The 23,004-nt window shown below is 43.7% G+C and overlaps 1 protein-coding gene across 1 annotated transcript; it reads left to right on the top strand.

Moving 5' to 3' along the window:
* The first annotated feature begins 6,373 nt into the window (after positions 1-6,373).
* On the top strand, positions 6,374-20,042 carry LOC130375774 (interferon-induced protein 44-like). Its single transcript, XM_056582851.1, has 8 exons — positions 6,374-6,410; positions 6,502-6,522; positions 6,607-6,640; positions 11,166-11,361; positions 11,517-11,663; positions 18,706-18,877; positions 18,998-19,098; positions 19,523-20,042. Exons 1-8 carry the CDS (start codon positions 6,374-6,376, stop codon positions 19,730-19,732), a joined length of 918 nt encoding a protein of 305 aa, XP_056438826.1. The 3' UTR covers positions 19,733-20,042.
* Positions 20,043-23,004: the final 2,962 nt, after the last annotated feature.

Raw genomic sequence — 23,004 nt, forward strand, 5'->3', positions numbered from 1 at the left:
CATTATAACCAAATGGCGGGCCATTTGGGGTACGATACGACAATTAACCAGATAATGACCTGGTTTTATTGGCCGGGGATTCGGGCGGAGGTGGTGCGCATCCTGCCCCGAGTGCCAGTTGGTGAAACCCCCGGCCGTCCCCAGGGCTCCCCTACGGCCCCTTCCTCTGGTGGAAGCCCCCTTCGACCACATTGGCATGGACATTATCGGGCCATTAGAACGTTCCGCACACGGGTATCCATTTGTGTTAGTCCTGACCGACTACACAAACCGATATCCGGAAGCAATTCCGTTGCGCAACATCTCCGCAGAGAGTGTTGCGCAGGCGTTGTCTCATGTCATATCGCGGGTGGGAATCCCGAAAGAGATTCTCACTGACCAGGGCACCAATTTCATGTCACGCACGATTAGGGTACTTTACGGGTTGTTGAAGGTCAAGGCCATTCGCACAAGCGTCTATCACCCAGCCAAGGACGGCTTGTGTGAGAGGTTTAACCGGACGTTAAAGTCCATGATCCGTAAGTTCGTACAAGAGGTTGCTCGAAATTGGCATCAATGGCTAGACCCTCTGTTGTTTGCAGTGCGGGAAGCGCCCAAGGCTTCCACAGGGTTTCCCCATTTGAGTTACTTTATGGGCGCAAGCCCAGGGGCGTCCTGGACCTCATTAAAGAAAACTGGGAGGAGGGGTCCAGTGACATCAAAAACGAAATCCAGTATGTCTTGGACTTGCGTGCAAAGCTTCACTCACTAGGGGTATTGTCACCTGAGCACTTGCACCGAGCCCTGGAGAGTCAGACGCCTGTACGACAGATGGACTAGATTACGCAATCTCACCCTGGGGGACAAGGTCCTCGTACTGTTGCCCACCTCTAGCACCAAATTACTCGCGAAATGACAAGGGCCCTTCGTGGTCACGCGGCGAGTCAGGGACGTGGATTACTCGTAGCGCGTTCGGACAGGGGCGAAAACAAGCAGGTCTACCATATCAACCTCTTTAAGAGGTGGAACGATGTGGTCCCTGTCGCGTTTGCGTCCACGCTGCTGGAGAGAGAAGAGCTCGGGCCGGAAGTCCCGGGCCCAGGTCCCATCCCTCCGGTAGGTCCGGGTGAGAACCTCTCAGGGAGTCAGGTGCGGGACGTTGCCGACCTGCAACTCCGGTTCGCCGATGTCTTTTCGCCCCTGCCCGGTCGCACCCCGTTAATTACTCACAACATCGAGACGCGGTCGGACACGCCCCTACAGGCTGCCCGTCCACAAACAAGATGTGGTGCGGCGCGAATTAGCAACCATGTTAGAGTTGGGCGTGGTCGAAGAGCCTCACAGTGACTGGTGCAGTCCCGTCGTGCTTGTGGGGAAGCCGGATGGGTCTGTCCGGTTCTGTGTGGACTATTGTAGGGTGAACGCGGTGTCGAAGTTTGACGCCTACCCAATGCCTCGGATCGACAAGCTCGTGGACTGGCTTGGCATGGCCACCTATTACACGACTCTGGACTGCACGAGGGGCTACTGGCAGATTCTGCTGTCTCCAGCAGCCCGGGAGAAAACGGCCTTCTCCACTCCGCTCGGTCTATACCAATTCAAGGTGCTTCCGTTCGGGCCACGTTTCAGCGACTGATGGACCGGGTGTTACTGTCCCACGTTGCGTATGCTGCTGCCTACATTGATGACATCGTCATCTATAGTGGAACGTGGGAGCAGCATGTGTGGCAGTTGGTGGCCGTCCTTCTGTCGCTGAGACGGGCGGGGCTCACGGCCAACCCGAGGAAGTGCGTGACCGGGCGGAGGGAGATCCAGTATCTGGGGTACCACCTGGGGGGGGGCGAAGGTCCGGCCACAGGTCGCTAAGACCGCGGTGGTCGCCGCCTCCCCTTGGCCCAGGACCAAGAAGGAGGTGAGGCGGTTCTTGGGGCTGGCAGGGTACTACCGGCAGTTTGAAGTTCTCTGATGTTCTTCCCAGACCTACACCCTAGCCATCCATCATGCATATCTGAAAATCAGGCCTCTCTTTAATATGACAAAACGTTATGAGAGAAATGCGTGTTAACTTTTTGTTATCTCATAAGCGGCGTGGTGCCGGCTCCTTTTGACCCCAGACTCTCCCCCCAGTGACTCATTCCCTCAGCAGCTCCTTCCTGTAGACACCAGTTACCTCCCTTAGTGACCTCCCTTAGTTACCTCCCTTAGTTTAGCCCCTTTGTGACCTCCCTTAGGGACCTCCCTTAATGACCTTCCTTATTGACCTCCCTTAGTTACCTCCCTTAGTTCCCTTCCTTAATGCCCTTCCTTAGTTCCCTTCCTTTGTTCCCTTATTGTTGCCTTTGCTGTTGAAGTTTGAACTATTAAGTCTTTATGGGGTAACAATCCTTTCCTCCGTCATGGCGCTGTTCAGTCTACTTCAGATTGATGTGGAAATGGAAGAACCAGAGACGTCGGAGAACCCGACGCAGTCGTTTGTGAGTCTGGAGGCGCACACAGCTTTTGGCCGTGATAATATGTATTTTATGATATAGATATCTATGCATAATATGATATTATTTACATATAGAGCTCCATGACTCCAGCCGGAGCACGCGGAGTGTTCTAGAATAATTACAGAACACGGCCAAAGGCTGTGTGCACCTAGCCATTGCAATACATACACTGTAAACAGAGCGCTTGGTACTGGTACCGTGGCCGCAAGCTGCTCAGGGCCACACCCCCACTCTCCTCCTTGACCCGCCTCTCTCCTCCTCATTTGCATTAAAGCTACAGACACCGAAACGGCGCGTTTTGGGAAAGCTCAATGTATGCCTGGCTTGTAGTGGCTGTAATTCTGCACCACGGCTGAATTTTGGGAGCGTCTTCGAATACTGTGTTTGGGCCCACTAATATCTATATTAAGGCATCCATAAAGTATAATGCCATGGGACCTTTAACCAATGGCATGAGGAGAAGGGCGGGTGCGGATGGAACAGCGGGGGCAACCATAGAAACGGGAATCACTGTTGGACCCATTGGACCCGATCACGAGACGCCAGCACTATGTTACTTTGGAATGAAAACAAGCCCCCTCCTTCCTGCCACACCTGTTTATGGTAAGTCAATTGCTGGTCTATAAAGGGGCTCAGTGCGGTTGATTCAGGGCTTGGCATCAAACATGTTGAAATTCGTTGAGAAGTTCCGCGACAATTCAGGTAATTGATCAAATTATTCAACCAAATTTCCATGTATATTATAACCTGTTTGGTCTCTGATACATATTTTTTCTGTTACATAAAAACAAAGAAACTTACAAGAAATCTGCACGTAAGTTAAATATTTTTTAAAATTTTAAAAGACTATTCAATTGTGGAGAACAACATTCTAATGCCTGACATCGATATCCCACAGCTCTTAAAAAGGATTGGATCAACATTAATTGGGGGTAAGTGGTATTTCTCAACACTTTACAAGGTTATCTTAACAATGGCTGATTCTTCATTTATTTTTTAAGTAATCTTCACTGGCTATATGAGGAGCAGTGGCGGCTGGTGGACTTTATTTGAAAGGGGGCTGAACGTTTGCATTCCAAACCCCTGTAGGGGTGTCTGGGGGCATCCTCCCCCAGAAGATTTTTTTGTGATTTTCACAAACAAACAAAGCATTCTGGTGTGGGGGGGGGGGGGGGGAGGGTGAGAGAGCGAGTGAGAGAGACTAGTAAGAGTATTCTTGGAAAACTCTTACTTGTATAGGAGCTTTGCTCGTCTGTCTTTCTGACTGGCAAATTTCTCATTTTGAAATCTGGAATGTCCCGTGTGAGTTTTTTCTCTATCGATAGCCAGAGCATTGAGGCGATCTTGTGCTATAGTGTTCTTAAGGACTCTTTATCCTCTTTAAAGGTGGAGAAGCATCTCTCTGATTCTGCTGTTGACATTGGTGTGGTGATGAGGATCTTGAGAAGACTTACAGTTTTGCTGAATGTGTCTTGCAGGTTATTTCCCATGAGAACCTGACATAGAGCCGGTGCTCCACTGCAGCACTTGAAGTCCTCATGCTCGTAGATCAGGGACAGTTCTGTTTTAAGTCTGGCTTTGTCCAGCATGGGATAGGCATCCACCGTGGTCTCCAGCACTGAATCTGGGAACTTATTGTTGTGTTCTGGGAACAAGTGGCTTGCAACAGAGTAGCACTGTTGAGATGCTTTGTGAAAGAAAACCTTTAACATGTCCCAGTTCAACAATACAATGAAATAAAATGATCATACTCCTACCAGTTAATTTTTTAGTAAAGCTTACAGTTATAATTAAAAAGCACAAATGTGGGGAAAAAAGACAATGTCTGCATTCTCCAGTAGATATACAGTATGCATAGTATGTCTTATAATGACAACTCTGAATACAGAAATGTGCAAACAAACACAAATACATATAGGCTAGTGGAATAAATAGAAGTTGCTTACCTCTAGCATGGCTAGCTTCACACAGTTGTTTATATGCACTCTTGCTCGCTCGTTTTATTTTTATCCGTTCTGACAGATGTTTCAGGTCTGTCAACCCTGTCAGTGTCCACAAACTATCACACGCACTTGTTTTAAAAAGTATACAAGGAAGGCAAAAAATTGCATTGGCATACCCAAAGCAAGTTAGCCAAGCCTGAACCAAACACTGGAAAAACTTCTCTTGTAGGCTCTATCCTTTTTTCTTGCTTGTTGGGTTATGTTCACTTCTGGCTTTTCTGTTCTGAGCTATTTTACTTGCAATTTTTCTGCAAATGTTCTTCTTTCGAAGGGATTCATAAGCAAAGACTTAACTGAATTTGGGGCTAGCTGAACTCACAGGGAAACAGTGGTAGCAGTACTCAAAGTCACCATGTTGCTGATCTCTGAGGCAATGGCAAATGCGTGGTTACGTGCAGTGGATGGTGCACTGTGCTGGGGGCTATATTTGAGCGCCCACAAGCCGTACAATTCGACGACGCTGATTGGCAAAATTATGTACTTTTCTGCTTAGCAACCGGGGAACCATTGGCTAAAAATTCAGGCTTGTTGGGCTGAGCGAACTGGCGCCCCAGGGAAGACAACTGCTTCACCAAAATGATAAATTGAACAAGAAAAGTGAATGAAGATATAATTATGGAGGATTCTAAAGATATTCAAAAGTAAATGCATTATTCGAATGCAATTAACATAGATTATTTCTCAAAAGGAGAAAGATTACTAAGAAAAATAATTAAAAAAAATAAAAATAATAATATATTTTTTATTATTATTTTTTTTAAACAGGGAGGCAGGTTGGTGGGTTGGCGGTGCCCCAGCGCCCTCTATAGGTGGGCCGCCACTGGTATAAATGTGACTATAGCGCCACAATGTGTGGCGCTGTTACCTCCCTTAGTGACCTCCCTTAGTTACCTCCCTTAGTTTAGCCCCTTTGTGACCTCCCTTAGGGACCTCCCTTCATGACCTTCCTTATTGACCTCCCTTAGTTACCTCCCTTAGCTACCTCCCTTAGTTACCTCCCTTAGTTCCCTTCCTTAATGCCCTTCCTTAGTTCCCTTCCTTAGTTCCCTTCCTTTGTTCCCTTATTGTTGACTTGTGCCTTTGCTGTTGAAGTTTGAACTATTAAGTCTTTATGGGGTAACAATCCTTTCCTCCGTCATGGCGCTGTTCAGTCTACTTCAGATTGATATGGAAATGGAAGAACCAGAGACGTCGGAGAACCCGACGCAGTCGTTTGTGAGTCTGGAGGCGCACACAGCTTTTGGCCGTGATAATATGTATTTTATGATATAGATATCTATGCATAATATGATATTATTTACATATAGAGCTCCATGACTCCAGCCGGAGCACGCGGAGTGTTCTAGAATAATTACAGAACACGGCCAAAGGCTGTGTGCACCTAGCCATTGCAATACATACACTGTAAACAGAGCGCTTGGTACTGGTACCGTGGCCGCAAGCTGCTCAGGGCCACACCCCCACTCTCCTCCTTGACCCGCCTCTCTCCTCCTCATTTGCATTAAAGCTACAGACACCGAAACGGCGCGTTTTGGGAAAGCTCAATGTATGCCTGGCTTGTAGTGGCTGTAATTCTGCACCACGGCTGAATTTTGGGAGCGTCTTCGAATACTGTGTTTGGGCCCACTAATATCTATATTAAGGCATCCATAAAGTATAATGCCATGGGACCTTTAACCAATGGCATGAGGAGAAGGGCGGGTGCGGATGGAACAGCGGGGGCAACCATAGAAACGGGAATCACTGTTGGACCCATTGGACCCGATCACGAGACGCCAGCACTATGTTACTTTGGAATGAAAACAAGCCCCCCTCCTTCCTGCCACACCTGTTTATGGTAAGTCAATTGCTGGTCTATAAAGGGGCTCAGTGCGGTTGATTCAGGGCTTGGCATCAAACATGTTGAAATTCGTTGAGAAGTTCCGCGACAATTCAGGTAATTGATCAAATTATTCAACCAAATTTCCATGTATATTATAACCTGTTTGGTCTCTGATACATATTTTTTCTGTTACATAAAAACAAAGAAACGTACAAGAAATCTGCACGTAAGTTAAATATTTTTTAAAATTTGAAAAGACTATTCAATTGTGGAGAACAACATTCTAATGCCTGACATCGATATCCCACAGCTCTTAAAAAGGATTGGATCAACATTAATTGGGGGTAAGTGGTATTTCTCAACACTTTACAAGGTTATCTTAACAATGGCTGATTCTTCATTTATTTTTTAAGTAATCTTCACTGGCTATATGAGGAGCAGTGGCGGCTGGTGGACTTTATTTGAAAGGGGGCTGAACGTTTGCATTCCAAACCCCTGTAGGGGTGTCTGGGGGCATCCTCCCCCAGAAGATTTTTTTGTGATTTTCACAAACAAACAAAGCATTCTGGTGTGGGGGGGGGGGGGGAGGGTGAGAGAGCGAGTGAGAGAGACTAGTAAGAGTATTCTTGGAAAACTCTTACTTGTATAGGAGCTTTGCTCGTCTGTCTTTCTGACTGGCAAATTTCTCATTTTGAAATCTGGAATGTCCCGTGTGAGTTTTTTCTCTATCGATAGCCAGAGCATTGAGGCGATCTTGTGCCATAGTGTTCTTAAGGACTCTTTATCCTCTTTAAAGGTGGAGAAGCATCTCTCTGATTCTGCTGTTGACATTGGTGTGGTGATGAGGATCTTGAGAAGACTTACAGTTTTGCTGAATGTGTCTTGCAGGTTATTTCCCATGAGAACCTGACATAGAGCCGGTGCTCCACTGCAGCCCTTGAAGTCCTCATGCTCGTAGATCAGGGACAGTTCTGTTTTAAGTCTGGCTTTGTCCAGCATGGGATAGGCATCCACCGTGGTCTCCAGCACTGAATCTGGGAACTTATTGTTGTGTTCTGGGAACAAGTGACCTTGCAACAGAGTAGCACTGTTGAGATGCTTTGTGAAAGATAACCTTTCCTTGGCATGGCACATAATGGTGTCACAGACCTATGAAATAATAACCACAGAAAACATGTCCCAGTTCAACAATACAATGAAATAAAATGATCATACTCCTACCAGTTAATTTTTTAGTAAAGCTTAGTTATAATTAAAAAGCACAAATGTGGGGAAAAAAGACAATGTCTGCATTCTCCAGTAGATATGCAGTATGCATAGTATGTCTTATAATGACAACTCTGAATACAGAAATGTGCAAACAAACACAAATACATATAGGCTAGTGGAATAAATAGAAGTTGCTTACCTCTAGCATGGCTAGCTTCACACAGTTGTTTATATGCACTCTTGCTCGCTCGTTTTTTTTTTAATCCGTTCTGACAGATGTTTCAGGTCTGTCAACCCTGTCTGTGTCCACAAACTATCACACGCACTTGTTTTAAAAAGTATACAAGGAAGGCAAAAAATTGCATTGGCATACCCAAAGCAAGTTAGCCAAGCCTGAACCAAACACTGGAAAAACTTCTCTTGTAGGCTCTATCCTTTTTTCTTGCTTGTTGGGTTATGTTCACTTCTGGCTTTTCTGTTCTGAGCTATTTTACTTGCAATTTTTCTGCAAATGTTCTTCTTTCGAAGGGATTCATAAGCAAAGACTTAACTGAATTTGGGGCTAGCTGAACTCACAGGGAAACAGTGGTAGCAGTACTCAAAGTCACCATGTTGCTGATCTCTGAGGCAATGGCAAATGCGTGGTTACGTGCAGTGGATGGTGCACTGTGCTGGGGGCTATATTTTGAGCGCCCACAAGCCGTACAATTCGACGACGCTGATTGGCAAAATTATGTACTTTTCTGCTTAGCAACCGGGGAACCATTGGCTAAAAATTCAGGCTTGTTGGGCTGAGCGAACTGGCGCCCCAGGGAAGACAACTGCTTCACCAAAATTATAAATTGAACAAGAAAAGTGAATGAAGATATAATTATGGAGGATTCTAAAGATATTCAAAAGTAAATGCATTATTCGAATGCAATTAACATAGATTATTTCTCAAAAGGAGAAAGATTACTAAGAAAAATAATTAAAAAAAATAAAAATAATAATATATTTTTTATTATTATTTTTTTTAAACAGGGAGGCAGGTCGGTGGGTGGGCGGTGCCCCAGCGCCCTCTATAGGTGGGCCGCCACTGGTATAAATGTTACTATAGCGCCACAATGTGTGGATGTGCGGAGCTCCGTCTGGCCAGTGGTCGATGTCCGAGAGAGGGTGAAGCTTCTAGGACACTTACAGATGCATCCAAATTAATTAGAATATTGAGTGAAAGTTAATTAATTTCAATAATTCGATAAAACAGTGAAAATCATATATTATATCGATTCATTCCACCGACAGTGAAATATTTCAAGCCTTTATTTGTAGTGATCTTACAGCTCATGAAAATTCAGTATCTCAGAAAATTAGAATATTACATAAGACAGGTAAAAATTGATTTTTAATTCTGAAATGTCGGCTTACTGAAAGTATATTCTTGTATGTGTTCTCAGAACTTGTTTGGGGCTCTTTTTGCATAAATTACTTTACATTACATCAATGCGGCACGGAATCGATCAGCCTGTGGCCCAGCTGAGGTGTTACGGTGGCTTTGATAGCGGCCTTCAGCTCGTCTCCATTGTTGGGTCTTGGGTCTCATATTTCTCTTGACAATACCCCAGACATACATTTTCTATTGGGTACAGATTAGGCAAGTCTGCTCTCAATCAAGCACAGTAATCCTATGGTCATTAAACAAGGAATTGGTACTTTGACAATGTGTCCTGCTGGAAAATCTAATCAGTATCTCCATGAAGCTTATCAGCAGAAGGAAGCATTATCTGCTCTAACGTCCTGGTAGACAGCTGCGTTGACTTTGGACTTGAAAAAACACGTTGGAACAACACCAGAAGATGACACGGCTCCCCAAATCATCGCTGACTGTAAACTTCAAACTGGACTTCAACTACATTGGATGCTGTGCCTCTCCATTCTTCCTCCAGACTCTGGAACATTGATTTCCAAATGAAATGAGCGACAGACCAGTTCTCTTAGCCTAGGTCAGATGCTTCTAACGTTGTCTCTGGTTCAGGAGTGGCTTGACCACACATTTCTTAAGGGCCTTTTCTTGACAATCCTCTCCAGGCTGTGGTTATCCCTGTTGCTTGTGCAACTTTTTCTACCCCACTTCCTCCTTCCACTCAACTTTCTATGAATATGCTTGGATACAGCTCTCAGTGAACAGCCAGCTTCTTTACCGATGTCCTTTTGAGGCTTAAGGCCGATCCATCCGACGAATTCCGACGAAAATCGTCCGTCGCCCCAAACGTCGCCCCCGGAACTACCCTTCATACCTCCGTCTGGTTTCAGCGTTGTTATGGATGTTACACAATAAATCCTCTAGAGGGCAGTGACTGTCGTTTCACAAATTAACGGCATCGACAATCGCAAACATGACATCTGTAGAGATGATTTTGCTTTGGGTCATCCGTAATCGGCAAAAAAAAGTGCAAAATGTGTAGCCCTCGGTGGCGGTGGCATGTGACACCCCTCACCAACCCGCAGATTATCTCCTCAAAATGTTGTGAACAGTCACTCATTGCCAAAGTAGGGGAACAATCAAATAAAAAGGTCAGGTATATAGTATAATATAAAACGTTAAAAAAAAATATATATATATATATATATATCAGATATTATACTACTCTATTTTCGCGAATGGTCTGACTTTTGACTCTATACTGCCGCCTCGATTTCCGGTGGTATTGCTCCGGTTCTCCCGGAGCACTCCGGATTCGTAAGCTCAGAGGCGACGGACCCATTTACGGACGAAACACCTCCGGGACCGGACGAAACGGTCCGTATCCGTATTTACCGTAGGGTGTGAATGGGCCTTTAGCCTCCTTGTGGAGGGTATCAATGACTGTCTTCTGCAAGTGTCAGGTAAGCAGTCTTCCCAATGTTGTGAAGCCTACTGAACCAGACCATGAAAATACTCAACCTTTGGAGGTGTTTTGAGGTAATTAGCTGATTATAGTGTGACATAGTCTACAATATTAAATGTTTTTACAATATTCAAATTTTCTCAGAGAGCTTTTCATGAGCTGTAAGCCATATTCATCAAGATTACTACAAATAAAGGCTTGAAATATTTCATTTTGGGTGCCATGAATCTATATAATCAGGGGTGCACGTAAACTTTTCAGTGAGTTACTCAGGTGAGTACCAGGAGATGGTGTTTGGTACGCATCACACCGATCTCCCGTTAGTTACGCAAAAGCGTTGTAGTGACACAAATGACGTTGCGTATCCCTGATTATGGGCGTGCATGCGTACTTGCATACCAGTTATGTGTTCCCCTGACTTTCACTTTTTAAATTTAAAATAATTAACTTTCCACAATATTCTAATTTGAGTTGCAGCTGTTTAAATATAACGCCATGATGTGTGTCTGTGTAGCTGTTGATTAACCTGTTCTAGAGCAGTTTGTCCGTTCTGGCTTACTTTAGAAACACGGCAGCTCCCTGGAGGGGGAACCCTCTCTACTTAGATATAAAGGCTCATTCAAAGGCTTTGAAACACAAAAAAGCTTTGAAAACATAACATTTCTGCAGTTCTGCTAAACGCAACTTCTTCTACACTTTGCACCTTGAATATGTAGCGCAAATGGCATGCAATTGTGTTTATTGATAATAAATATTAATTGTGTTCTATAAAAAAAATATATATTTTAAACAGTGCTAGAGAAGAGGAAGTCAAGTGGCTGAATTCGTTCAGCCTCGAAGAGGGCACCAAAAAGCATCTTCGGATTCTACTCTATGGACCGGCTGGAAGTGGGAAATCCAGTTTCATTAATTCTGTTGACAGTGTTTGTCAGAACAGGATAACCTATCCTGCAGCGGTCTCCAGCAGTGGGGACACCTGGACTACCATGGTACGTCATTCCTGGCAACAAATTATATTGAGGACTAACCCCTGTACTGGTTGTGCTATTATTGGAAACAATTTATATTTTCTAGCAGTAAAGAATAAACAGTGCTATCAATATAATCATCCAATATCTGAAATACAATTGCATTCTTTTAATAGTACAAAACACATCAAATCCAAAAAGGGATTGCACGCCAATATCACCCATTCGTCTTCAACGACGTCATGGGCTTGGAAGGCATCAGAGGAGTCCGTGAGGAGGACATCAAACACGCCATGCAAGGACACCTGAAAGAGGGTTACAAGGTATCATTTTTCGGTCTATGTATATATTTCTTTAGTCTTCATAGATCTGGGCCCTGTTTCAAGAAGCAGGTAAGGACATGTATAACTTAAAGGAGCATTTCACCGGTGGAGGCATGAATATGTATTGAAATTGGGTCCTATATGTAGTCGAATAATAAAATAAAATTCTAATTTGGTGCCGTCTTGAACGAGAAAAGGCAGAAAGTGACTTTTTGGCGCTTGTGGATTGATGACAACAACTCCCACCATGCACAGCTTCGCTGGCGGCCACTCCCGCTGATCATCTCCGCCTATCGGACACCTCCTTGTTCCATCTACTAATGGAACAAATCAGCGTGGAGCTTGACCCGACGTTCACTGGCAGAGAGTAGTGACGCTTGCACAGAAGCATACGGCCGACATCTTTCTTTATTCTGGGTGGAAATAGTAACATAGTTACGCCATTAAATGCGTTTATGTAAACATTTTTAGCGGAGAAATGTGCATTATACTTTCATCATGTTCGCCTCGTTGAATGTGAAGGATGTTTGGTTTGATAGTTATGACGAAGAGGGAACGCTCCATTCACTTGCATGGACAGCGTCTCTGGTTGCTAAGCAACCTCACGTCTTGGCTGACTATCTGCTGATCAACACTACGAATGCTGGAAACACACCAGACATACCATGTGAAGTTATTTAACCCGATTATTGTTATTTATATCCGAGATTATTTAATCTAACCCGATCTAAACTCTTATCATGCACCCAAACACGGCGGCGTTTGGGTTTCCTACCTCGGACTCCTAAATCCAGCGCAGCCACAGGCGCGTTGGCGCGTTGAACCATTTTTGTGACACACAATGATCAAGCGTCAAGTTAGGCACGTTTGGTGTGGCCGTAGCATTATGCGACTTACGCCACTATCTGCCAATGGATCGTGGATGCCTGGGCTGATATAACAGTCTCAACTGTGGTCCAAGCTTTCACGAAGGCAGGAATAATCACTGAACTGCCAGGCAACAGCAGCGACACTGACTCGGATAATGACGAGAGGGATCCGGGCATGTTGGATGCCGTACTCGCCCAACTGTTCAATTCGGACACACAAGAATTCGAGGGATTCGTAGACGGGGAATGAACTGAAAAGTGAGCTTATTGTTAAGAGATATTGATATTGATCAGATATTGATGAGATATTGTTAATATGCACATTAACGTTTGAACATCGTTACCATGGGAGTGACCGGAGTTGTCAGAACGCTTAATAAAGTTTGACTTTATCTGACTGTTTTGTTGACATTCCCTTTAGCACAGCTCGGTCTAGTCGATGCATAACGCAACCCCAGTCAAACGTTTGACTGCAGTATCTTCTATTCTATGCGCCTTATAATCCGGTGCGCCCTATGTATGAAAACAGTTCTAAAATAGGCCATTCATTAAAGGTGCGCCTTATAATCCGGTGTGCCTTATAATGCGGAAAATACGGTAGTCCTCGTTTGTATTTCTTTCGAAATGGTGAACTTTTGCATTGCAACAGCCTCTGTTATCTTAGCTTCAGAAGCTGTGGATGTTAGTTTCTGCTGGTGAAGTCCCACCCACTGGCACTGCTCTAATAGGTCTGTAGCGTCAGTGGGTCCCACCCCCCTCTAGGGCTAGTGCCCACTAGTGGTTGTAGTCTTACGAGAATCATCCCCTCTTACACTTCCTATTTTCTTGTACGCAAAAAAATCGTCATATTGCGTCATTGAAAAAGGGAAGTGTTGGAGATCGATACGGATCTCTCCAGTCTTCCAGAAAATAAAGGAATGATGCTAGAACCATTCAATAATAATGCGGGGGGTTCTAAAAATACAAAGCTTATGTGAAATGGGTGAAGTTGCCCTTTAAACCTGTGTGGCAACCCGGCTCGTGGTGAGTGCACCGCCCATCCAATAAACGCTCAAAAACGGGGTGAAAGAAAAAGCCAACAAGGCACTTTTAATCAAACAAAAAGTAACTCTTACAAAAATAGAGCAAAAGCCAACTCTGGCAGTGTCCAAACGACTGGTTCCGTTGGGTGGCTTCACCTCACCCATGACGACTGGTCTCTCCTCATGTGTGGATCAGGGAGACCCAGACTGAGGGGAAAAACCTGCTTTTAAAGCCTGTCTTCCTCCTATTCCCCAGGTGTCCCCACTTCCCCTTAAGTGGCTGTCAGCCATGCTCCTCTTGGCTCCCTCTGTAGGCAGCCTGAGGTAAATGGCATCCACCACTACCCCTCTTGCTCGTCTGGGTCGTGGTGCTGGGGCTGGGTTGCCACACCAGACTCTGACTCCAGCCGGGACTCAAGCAAGCGTTTTTATTTTCAAAACCAAGGATTTCAATCTGGATGAATAGGTTAGGTTGAAAATAAGGGCTTCACAGGAGTAGTGGAGTGGGCATTTTTTTTAGTGGGGGGACTGTGTATGACGTCATCAAAAAGGAACCCCACGTGCACGCTTACACATTCAGAAGAAGTTTAAGGTTTGGTACTTGCAAAATATGGAAACTGTAGCTAATCTCAACTGTAAAAATCGACGTGTTTAATAATAATGCCTCTTTCTCATTACACATATTACAACAATATGCCTACCAACATGTCTAAACAAACACTCATGTCACGACATGTAAACTGTTCAAAACAACAGATGCTCCTTGAAAGTCATATTATTCAATTTATTAAAAATCTAATTTATGCCAGTATACAGACAAGCAGGACTGAAGTCAGCCAAAAAACAGTGTAACAGTTTTTTGTTCTCATGTCTTTGGCCAAGCGATGGCCTCTCGTCAGGCCTTCACAAGGTTCCTCTCACTGAATCCCCTTTCACACTCCGTAGTGCTGCGTAGAATTACTTTAGTGCCGTTCATTAAAGGCCTGAGGTCATCAGGTGTAGTGTCCCCATTGCTCTCAATGATGTCCGTAAAATGCATTAATGGCACTTGAGTTGGCAGCCCAAATCTCTTGCAGAGCTGACTTATTTCCACCAGCAAATCTTAAGCAATAAATATCGCGTCTTACCTTTATTTATGTGGCAGTGGTCTGCAGATGCATCCCGTGGTGTAGCCTGCCACATCCATTTAGTTCAACAGATTATCGTTCTGATACTGTCCATGGTACTAGCAACCTGCTCTGGTGCCTATGTATTCAGGCTAAAATTACTTGATTGTCTGATGCCTCATCATCCCAGCCAAAGAGTATTGGTATTATTAGTAATGGCTACTTGCCAAATCGAAAAAATAACTTCACACAGTGTGTCTTTTTCCAATGTATTTGTTATCATTCGTAGCGTTGATCAGCAGAGAAATAATTCGCCAAATTCGTTGACGTCGCTTAGCAACCGAATACGAATGTAGTCTACAGCAATGAGAAGAGTCGGTAATAAGTAAGGGATAATGTATAGAATGCCGGTCATTATCGGGAAAATAAACCCAGACAGGTGCGAGGTTAATTGCTTCCCACTGAAGGGGCTTAATTTCGACCGGCGACGTTCTATACATTATCCCGCTCATTACACGGCTACGTGCCAAAACAAAAAGCCTGGTGTGGCTTGTTACAATTCATTGGTTACCAGCATTCGTAGTGTTGATCAGCAGAGAAATAGTCTGCCAAAGACGTTGACAGAAGACGCTGTGGTTTAAAAGTTACCGGACTACTTGAGGAGTGATACCAAAGACGTCATTATAGGCAAAAGGTTCTTTGTTTTCCTTGACAGCGGTCAATTTATATCTAGCATTCACCGCCGGAAGTTGTGAAGAGCCCATGCAAGTGAACAGAGCATTCCACGGCATTTAGAAGACCCGTGTAATAATCGATAATAATTCACCTCGATATATATATATTTTTTTTTAAAGTGGTGGGTACAAAATTATTCTTGACGAAATCTGGGGGGGACGTGTCCCCGGCGTAATCGACGCCTATGAGGCCTACCGCTCTGTTTTATTAAGACACCAGATTTTCACTCAAGGATGATGCTGGCACGTCACTTGCAAATACAACGGGGAGGCATTTTAGCAGGTGCTGTATCACTCGTTGGTTCGGCGATTAAATTAAATCAACATGTCTACATGAAATCAGAGGCGGGCTGTGACTTTTACCATGAGGCCTTCAATGCAATCATCCTGAAGTAAACAGCTTTTCAAATGACTTAATAATGACGTCAGGGTTATTGCCATGTTGATGTAACCACCCAATATAACCCTGACTACTGAACAGTCTTTAAGAATAATGTTTTTTGTTTTTTTTTAAGACAAAACAACCACAACAAAACGCACGTAGCCGACCCTAGTCATAAGATGAAAAGACCGTAACATTTGTCAGATTCTCAGTCATTTAGTAAAAACGCTGTCAAGTACGTGCTTCTTTCCTAGAACCTGTGCTTGATTCAGAGGACTTTTGCAATAAATGCATACACATTCAATACTACCAAACAAGAACTAATTCAAAACAATCACATCACATTTCGTTGTGGAGCTCTGTTTCCCTTCTTACTTGCTCATTGAGTGAAATCCCACTCGGGTGTCTCCGAACGTCTCCAACAAGACTGTTGCATGCAAGTGGCCCGCCGTACTTTGGTGTCTCAATGCCGACTTTGTAAGACAACTCAGGTTGGAAAACCCAACGTGGCTCCAAACACAACATCGATCCGTTGCAAATAGCAAGCATTCCCAGCAATACAGATTACAATGACCACTTGATGCTGTCAGCCAACTATACCTCTCGTAGTTGCTGGATTGAAAGTGCCGCACAACAATCCTTTGCCTCGGCTGGGTCAGAGCAGCTAGCTGCGGTGTTGGTCGTCCCTGTTTCACAATTTCTAGCTTTTCTGAGAAATTTCCAGTCCTTCTCCTCTGTCATCCATTGTAATTAAAGTGAATCTAATCTAACATAATGATCTCTATAATTTCGCTGCTAGCTAGTTGTATTTTTTTTTTGTTTTCCTCCTGATGGCGCCAAACAACAAGGCCAGCTAGAAGCCCTAGACGTGTAAAAGGATACGCCCAACTCGGCATACTCGAAATCTGATTGGTTGAAGAACATGTCAATCAACAACATAGTCCCCATTAGCGTATACCGCGAGGGGATTCTCTCAGGATTCTGAAGGCCTCGGCTAGATTCTTTTTTACCCGGGGACAGCGCAGGGAAATAATCTGATTGGATAAGGTCTCTAATATATATATTATCGTGCTGGAGGTGTCACGTTAAAATTGTACCGGGTACGTAATCAGTTGTCCGTTGCCAGGCAACGGACAACTGATTACGTAAGGGGTTGTCCGTTGCCAGGCAGGTTTCAATCGCGCTCATGATGCCCAAGACGAAATAATATAATACAGATAACGAATCGCTAGATAACACTTGTTTTTACTTTATATTTGTATTGCATTTAATTGTTTATGAATGCGCGTTCATGTTTGCCTCCCTGGTGAGCTCGGCCAGGAACCGCTACTGGTGTGTGTGTGTGTGTGTGTGTGTGTGTGTGTGTGTGTGTGTGTGTGTGTGTGTGTGTGGTGTGTGTGTGTGTGTGTGTGTGTGTGTGTGTGTGTGTGTGTCGCGCTGGAGCGACGGCAGCTGAGAGACACGTGGGAGCCTCTACGTTATCGCCAGAGAACTAAACCCACGGGGAGGTCCGAGCAGCTCGAGCGCTAGAACGCGCTATTTACGTCACGCACCTGGAGATTCGTCTGCTGATCGCCCCGTAAAGCGTGCGGTGATATTTTGTCTACGCATGGCGTAAGCAGTCGAAAGCCGTGTGCACCGAGGGCCGTAGCACCAAATTCTGGGCCCTGTATACAAGAGGTACTGATACCCCCCGAATTATTTGTTTGGGGGGGGGGGGGGGGGGGGGGGGGGGGGTATTGGCAAAAACCAATTGTAATTTTTTATTTTGAGGCATCAGGGGGTGTTGTCGCAGCTAAATGTAAGGGTTAGGGTCAATATAAATGTAACTAATAAAATAACAGGTAATCTAACTTAGTTACTTTTAAAATCAAATAATCTGTATAGTAACTAAATTACTATTTTAAGGAGTAACTAGTAATCAGTAATCCCACTACTTTTTCAAGGTAACTGTGGCAACACTGGTTAGAACGTAATTTGAATGTTGGTTTTATAGTTTGTATAATATCTTTTTTAATGTCTATATATATATAAATAAAATATATTTATTTATTTATTTTAACGTGCTGTAGCGTCCCCCGCCTACTACATACATGCTTCACTGCTGGCCTACTGGGTTCCACCTTTGCTCCAGGTTAGATTGAAGCATGAGTCCCAATGGTAACTGAATCAAGCTTCATTTGGGCTTCCCTTAATTCTTACTGGGTCTGCGTGTGGTAGTTAGTGTAGACTTGGCAGCAATGGAATATAATCAGGGGCGGATCTAGCCATTTTGGGGCCCTAGGCAAAATATAGACATGGGGCCCTATTTTTGAAACACGTACACAAAACAAATAACCATCCCAATACTCTTAGAATCGCAATAAACCCATAGTGCACTGCCCTCAACTCTCCACAGTAAAATCAGTTTCAGATATATATATATATTTTTTCAGGTTTTTTTTTTTTTTTTTTGGTTGGGGCCCTAGGCACTTGCCTAGGTTTGCCTAATGGAAGATCCGCCACTGAATATAATATTCATTAAGTGAGGTCAGTGAGGTTAGTGAGGTCCCCCCTTCACTTTAGGCGTCTTTGAGTGTTATTAATTATTATTATTCTTCATGTTTAACCTCTGTTTTCCTTTTATTCCTAGTCTGTTTTACATAGTTTTGAATGATGACTATATATGCTCTGTAAGGTGACCTTGGGTGTCTTGAAAGGCGCCTCTAAATTAAATGTATTATTATTATTATTATTATTATTATTATAATCCCATGAAAATAAGGCTGGCTGGACTTCTTGAAACCGGCATGTATTAGGCGTGAGCAAATCTAGACCTTTCCAAATGGGGTAATAAGTATCAAATCGTACTTGCAGCCCCTTGAAGTATTAAGTCATTGTGCATGAAATAGGACCATCAAACAACAGTTTATTTTGCATTAAATTTCAGTTCAATGCTAAATCTCCATTGCAACCGTCCGATGAAGGCTACAACAAGAACCCTGATAGAAATGACATGGTAGACATACTTGTCTGTGTTGTTTCTGCCAACGCTTTGCCTATGATGAAGGATGATACCCTGAACAAGATGAATGTCATCACAACAGCTGCCAGAGACTATGGTGAGAATAACGGGAGTGCCTCCATGTGTGTAACTGGGTTTTGTTTGAGACATAGTTTGTGTTGCTAGTTTTGAGAACCAAGCTAACAATGACCTATGTTTCTGTTCTGACTGTGTTCAGACATTCCACAGATGGCCATTCTGACAAACATTGATGAAACCTGTCCACTCGTTAAAAAAAGCATTACAAATGTCTACAAAAGCAAGCGCATCAGGAGGATGGTAGGTTCTATGTGTGGTCGGTAGGCCCTATGTGTGGATGGTAGGTCCTATGCGTGGATGGAAGGTCCTATGTGTGGATGGCACTTTTTTTTACATTTAGTTAAAATCAGTCTTTCACATGTTGTTACTTTGTATGGATAGCGTTCACAAGCTGTTGTTATGTTTTGATGACCATGATTCAGTGCATTTTCTTGTTTAACTAATGCGCCTGTGAGATATTGGAATAGAAATGGGAAAACAATGAGTGCAGCGGGGTTATTGATCCCATTTGGATTGAACTACTTTCTGCTCTCTCTTTGACAACAAATGTGACCAATGTTGAATCATTTGTTTGTTGTTTTGCTGTTTTATTATTGTTTTATTATTAATTTGAGACACAGCTTAAAGTTCACACATCATTAGTTAAAACTGCTGCTCTTTTCAGATGGAGGAGCTCCAAAGTAAGCTGGGAATTCCTTTGACCAACATCTTTCCTTTGAAGAATTACCATGAAGAACACGACTTGAATAGTGACATTGATATGCTGATACTAAAAGCACTGAGACAAATTATTCAAATCGCAAATGACCGCTTAAATAAAGCTGAAGGTAGTTGTTTCTACTTGGGCAAAGAATGTGCCCCAGTAGTTTGTTAGCCTGCTTGATGCATTGTGGCGACCGTGGACGTGCCGAGTACCGCAAAGGATCCTGGGAAGGTTCTGACTGTCACTTGTTTGCGTGTAGCGCCTCCTGGGTCCTTTGGGGTGTGGCATTGTGTGAGGTGTAGTTAATTATGTACACTGTAAAGAATAAAAAGTTGAGAAAACTCAAAATTGCAAGGCAACTTACTGCAATCAATTTTTGAGTTTTGAGCCCATCAAAAGATAATTTTCTTCTTTAGACAAACTTGAAAGTTAGAGTTATACCAACTAAGATTTTTATATTTTACAAAACTCAAAAAAATAAGTCAGGGGTGTTAACTTAATATTTCAAATTAAGGTTAATATTATTAAAAAAAAAACATTTCAAAGAATGCAAAACAAGTTTTAAGTTGAAACTTCCATTTTACATTTCTGAATGCCAGACAGCAATAGTACAAGCAACATGGAGCTAGTTCAGCAGCAGAGAATCGCTGTCTAAATGCAGCAAACCAAAGTGCAGAACAAGTTTGACATTATGGTCAAACTTGTTCTGCACGAGACGGGAGCCCAGGTTAAACGGTGACGCAACTCTCGTGCCTCATACACTGCACGATCCCGAGACCTGCCTTTATTTAACACACACTCACAACAAACAGCGCACCGCACACCCAACCAACGGACATGCAAGTCTCGGTAACGGTGGCGGCAACACTACGCACAATAAACAACACACAAACAATAAAGACCCCAAATCCGTTAACCCCACTTAACCTAACAGAAACAAATTGACAAAAGGCAATAAACCCCTTTTTCCCAACCGGCATCACGAATACCCAGACTCCCCGGGGGTAGGAGTCGCCACAATATTTACCATCTGAAAATTCCTTTCGGAAACCCCGTATTTTCCAAAGGGCCGAAATGCGCATGTGCACCGTAGTTGGCCCAGCCTCAGACAGAGTCTGACTTAAACCTGTGTGTCTTGCTAACAAAGATACTACAGTGAGCCCAACTCTTGACCCAAAACTCAATATTGTTGTTTGGACTAAATTGCATTGCACAGTTGACATGAATACTTAATGTTTTATATTCATTTTACTCAGAAATCATAATGAGACCAACAATTTTAAGTTTTCGTTTTTACAGTGTAGAGCAGGCATCACCAAATGGCGGACCGGGGTCCGGGTCCGGACCCAGTGACGGTTCTGCCCGGACCCGTTAAAATTCTAATATTAAATAAAAGAAAGTGCATGCGCAGCTAATCTAGTTAATACGACAGGTGCGTCATCAATAGCCAAGCCAATCAAATCGATTGTTTACCTTGAGACCAAACACGGGTCGTTTGAGGAAAGGTACCCACCGAAGTCCGCAGTGAGGGCAAGTAAAATGATCGAACTGAAAGCACAGTATGACAGGTCTACCCGTGTCCTCACGCATACATTTACAGGCCAGCAACGTGCAAATGAGTGTTCATTAAAGATTGCGTGGATTTTGGCTCAACACAAGAAAGCATTCAGCGATGGCACAGTTGTGAAGGAGTGCTTAAATGCGGCAGCAGAGACTTTACTTGACGGTCAACAAAAAGACGACATGTGTAGAAAAATCAAGCAAATACCATTGTCAGCTCCAACAACAACCAGAAAATCTGAACTATTAGCAGAGGATGTACTGGCACAGCTTGATGCAGCTGTTCAGAACGCATTATGCATATCCTTAGCCATTGATGAATCCACAGACGTAACGGATAATGCCCAGCTTTTGGTGTATGTGAGATTTATTCACAAAGAGAAGAAAGAGATGTGTGAAGACCTGTTGGGTTTAATGCCACTTGAGACAGACACAAGAGGAGAGGATATATATGAGGTGATAAAGGAGATGCTCACAAAAAGAAAGATTAATCTGAAGCAAGTAGTCTCAGTCACCACAGATGGTGCACCTGCCATGGTTGGGAGAGAGAAGGGGGCTGTGGCACGGATGAAACCAGACAACCCTGATCTCATAGCCTACCACTGTATCATCCACCAGACTGTTCTCTGTGCTATTCTGTGTGAAGGGTTTGCTGAAATAATGAATACCACGATGAAACTCATCAACTTCCTCAGGGCATCCTCATCCGTTCAGCATCGACTGCTAAGAGAATTTCTGAAAGAAACAGAGGCAGATGCAAATGACCTACTGCTCCACAACAATGTTAGATGGCTGAGCAAAGGGAATGCACTGGGACGCTTCTGGTCCATCCGAAAGGAAATTGCTGCTTTCTTACAGCAGCTCAAGAGTCAAAAAGCAACACAGTTTGCAAACTTTTTGCAAGATAAGCACAAGATGGATGTGGTGGCTTTTTTGGTGGACATCACAGGACACCTTAATGAGCTAAATTTAAAGCTGCAGGGTCAGAAAAATTCTGTCTGTGATCTTATGAAAAATGTCCGCTCCTTCCAGATGAAGCTGAACATTTTCAAAGAAGATCTCCAAGGAGAGTGTGAGCACTTCCCACAAATGCGGGAACAAATTCAGGGTGAGGGAGACATTTCTCCTTGCGTCGGCTTCATAGACAAGCTGATTGGAAACTTTAGTCAACGATTTGACAGCTTCAAACTTGGACACCAGCTCCTCCTGCTGATTGAGAATCCATTCCTTATCAGAGAAATCAGAGGATTTTCAAAGGAGGTTCAACAGACCTTCAAGTGGGCACATCCTGGATCTTTACAGTTAGAGCTCACTGATCTGCAAGCAGATATTGCTCTGAGAGAGCATTTTGAAGCAACTGACTCTGCCACTTTCTGGTTACAGATTGTGCCTGAAACGATGTTCCCTTGTCTAACCAAAATAGCACTTCACATCTTAACCATGTTTGGATCAACCTACAGCTGTGAGACAGCTTTCTCTACGATGAACATTATTAAAACAAAGTACCGTTCCAGGCTCACCAATGAGCATCTCCACATGAGCATGAGAATGGCACTTACCCCATTCAAGCCAAGATTCAAACTGCTGGCAGGACAGTTACATGCCCATTTCTCTCACTAGGAAAGGAATTTGGAAAGGGAGGAAGGTGAGGAGAAAAAGAGAGAGGAGAAAGGGAGCTGCTCAAAGCTCTGCACTTTTCTTTTATTCATTCTGCCCTGTTTTATTTTACTACAAATGTCGGCTTTAGCCTAAGGCCCCTGTGTTATTTTATTTGAAATGTAGTTAATACATGTAAAAAAAGGGGGTGGGCAGCTCAAAGGTCTTTTGTTAATTGTTTTTCTTAAAGATGCACTTTTATTTTATTCAAAAGATTCTGAATGTTT

This window comes from Gadus chalcogrammus, chromosome 2 (genome assembly GCF_026213295.1).
Source record: "Gadus chalcogrammus isolate NIFS_2021 chromosome 2, NIFS_Gcha_1.0, whole genome shotgun sequence".
Classification (NCBI taxonomy): Eukaryota; Metazoa; Chordata; class Actinopteri; order Gadiformes; family Gadidae; genus Gadus; species Gadus chalcogrammus.

Bases quoted from the DNA above. Each gene is read 5' to 3' on its own strand.
- LOC130375774 (XM_056582851.1), top strand. From the start codon at position 6,374: ATGTTGAAATTCGTTGAGAAGTTCCGCGACAATTCAG. The intron at 6,411-6,501 runs GTAATTGATCAA...ATAAAAACAAAG, and splicing joins GAAGTTCCGCGACAATTCAG to AAACGTACAAGAAATCTGCA. The intron at 6,523-6,606 runs GTAAGTTAAATA...GATATCCCACAG, and splicing joins AACGTACAAGAAATCTGCAC to CTCTTAAAAAGGATTGGATC.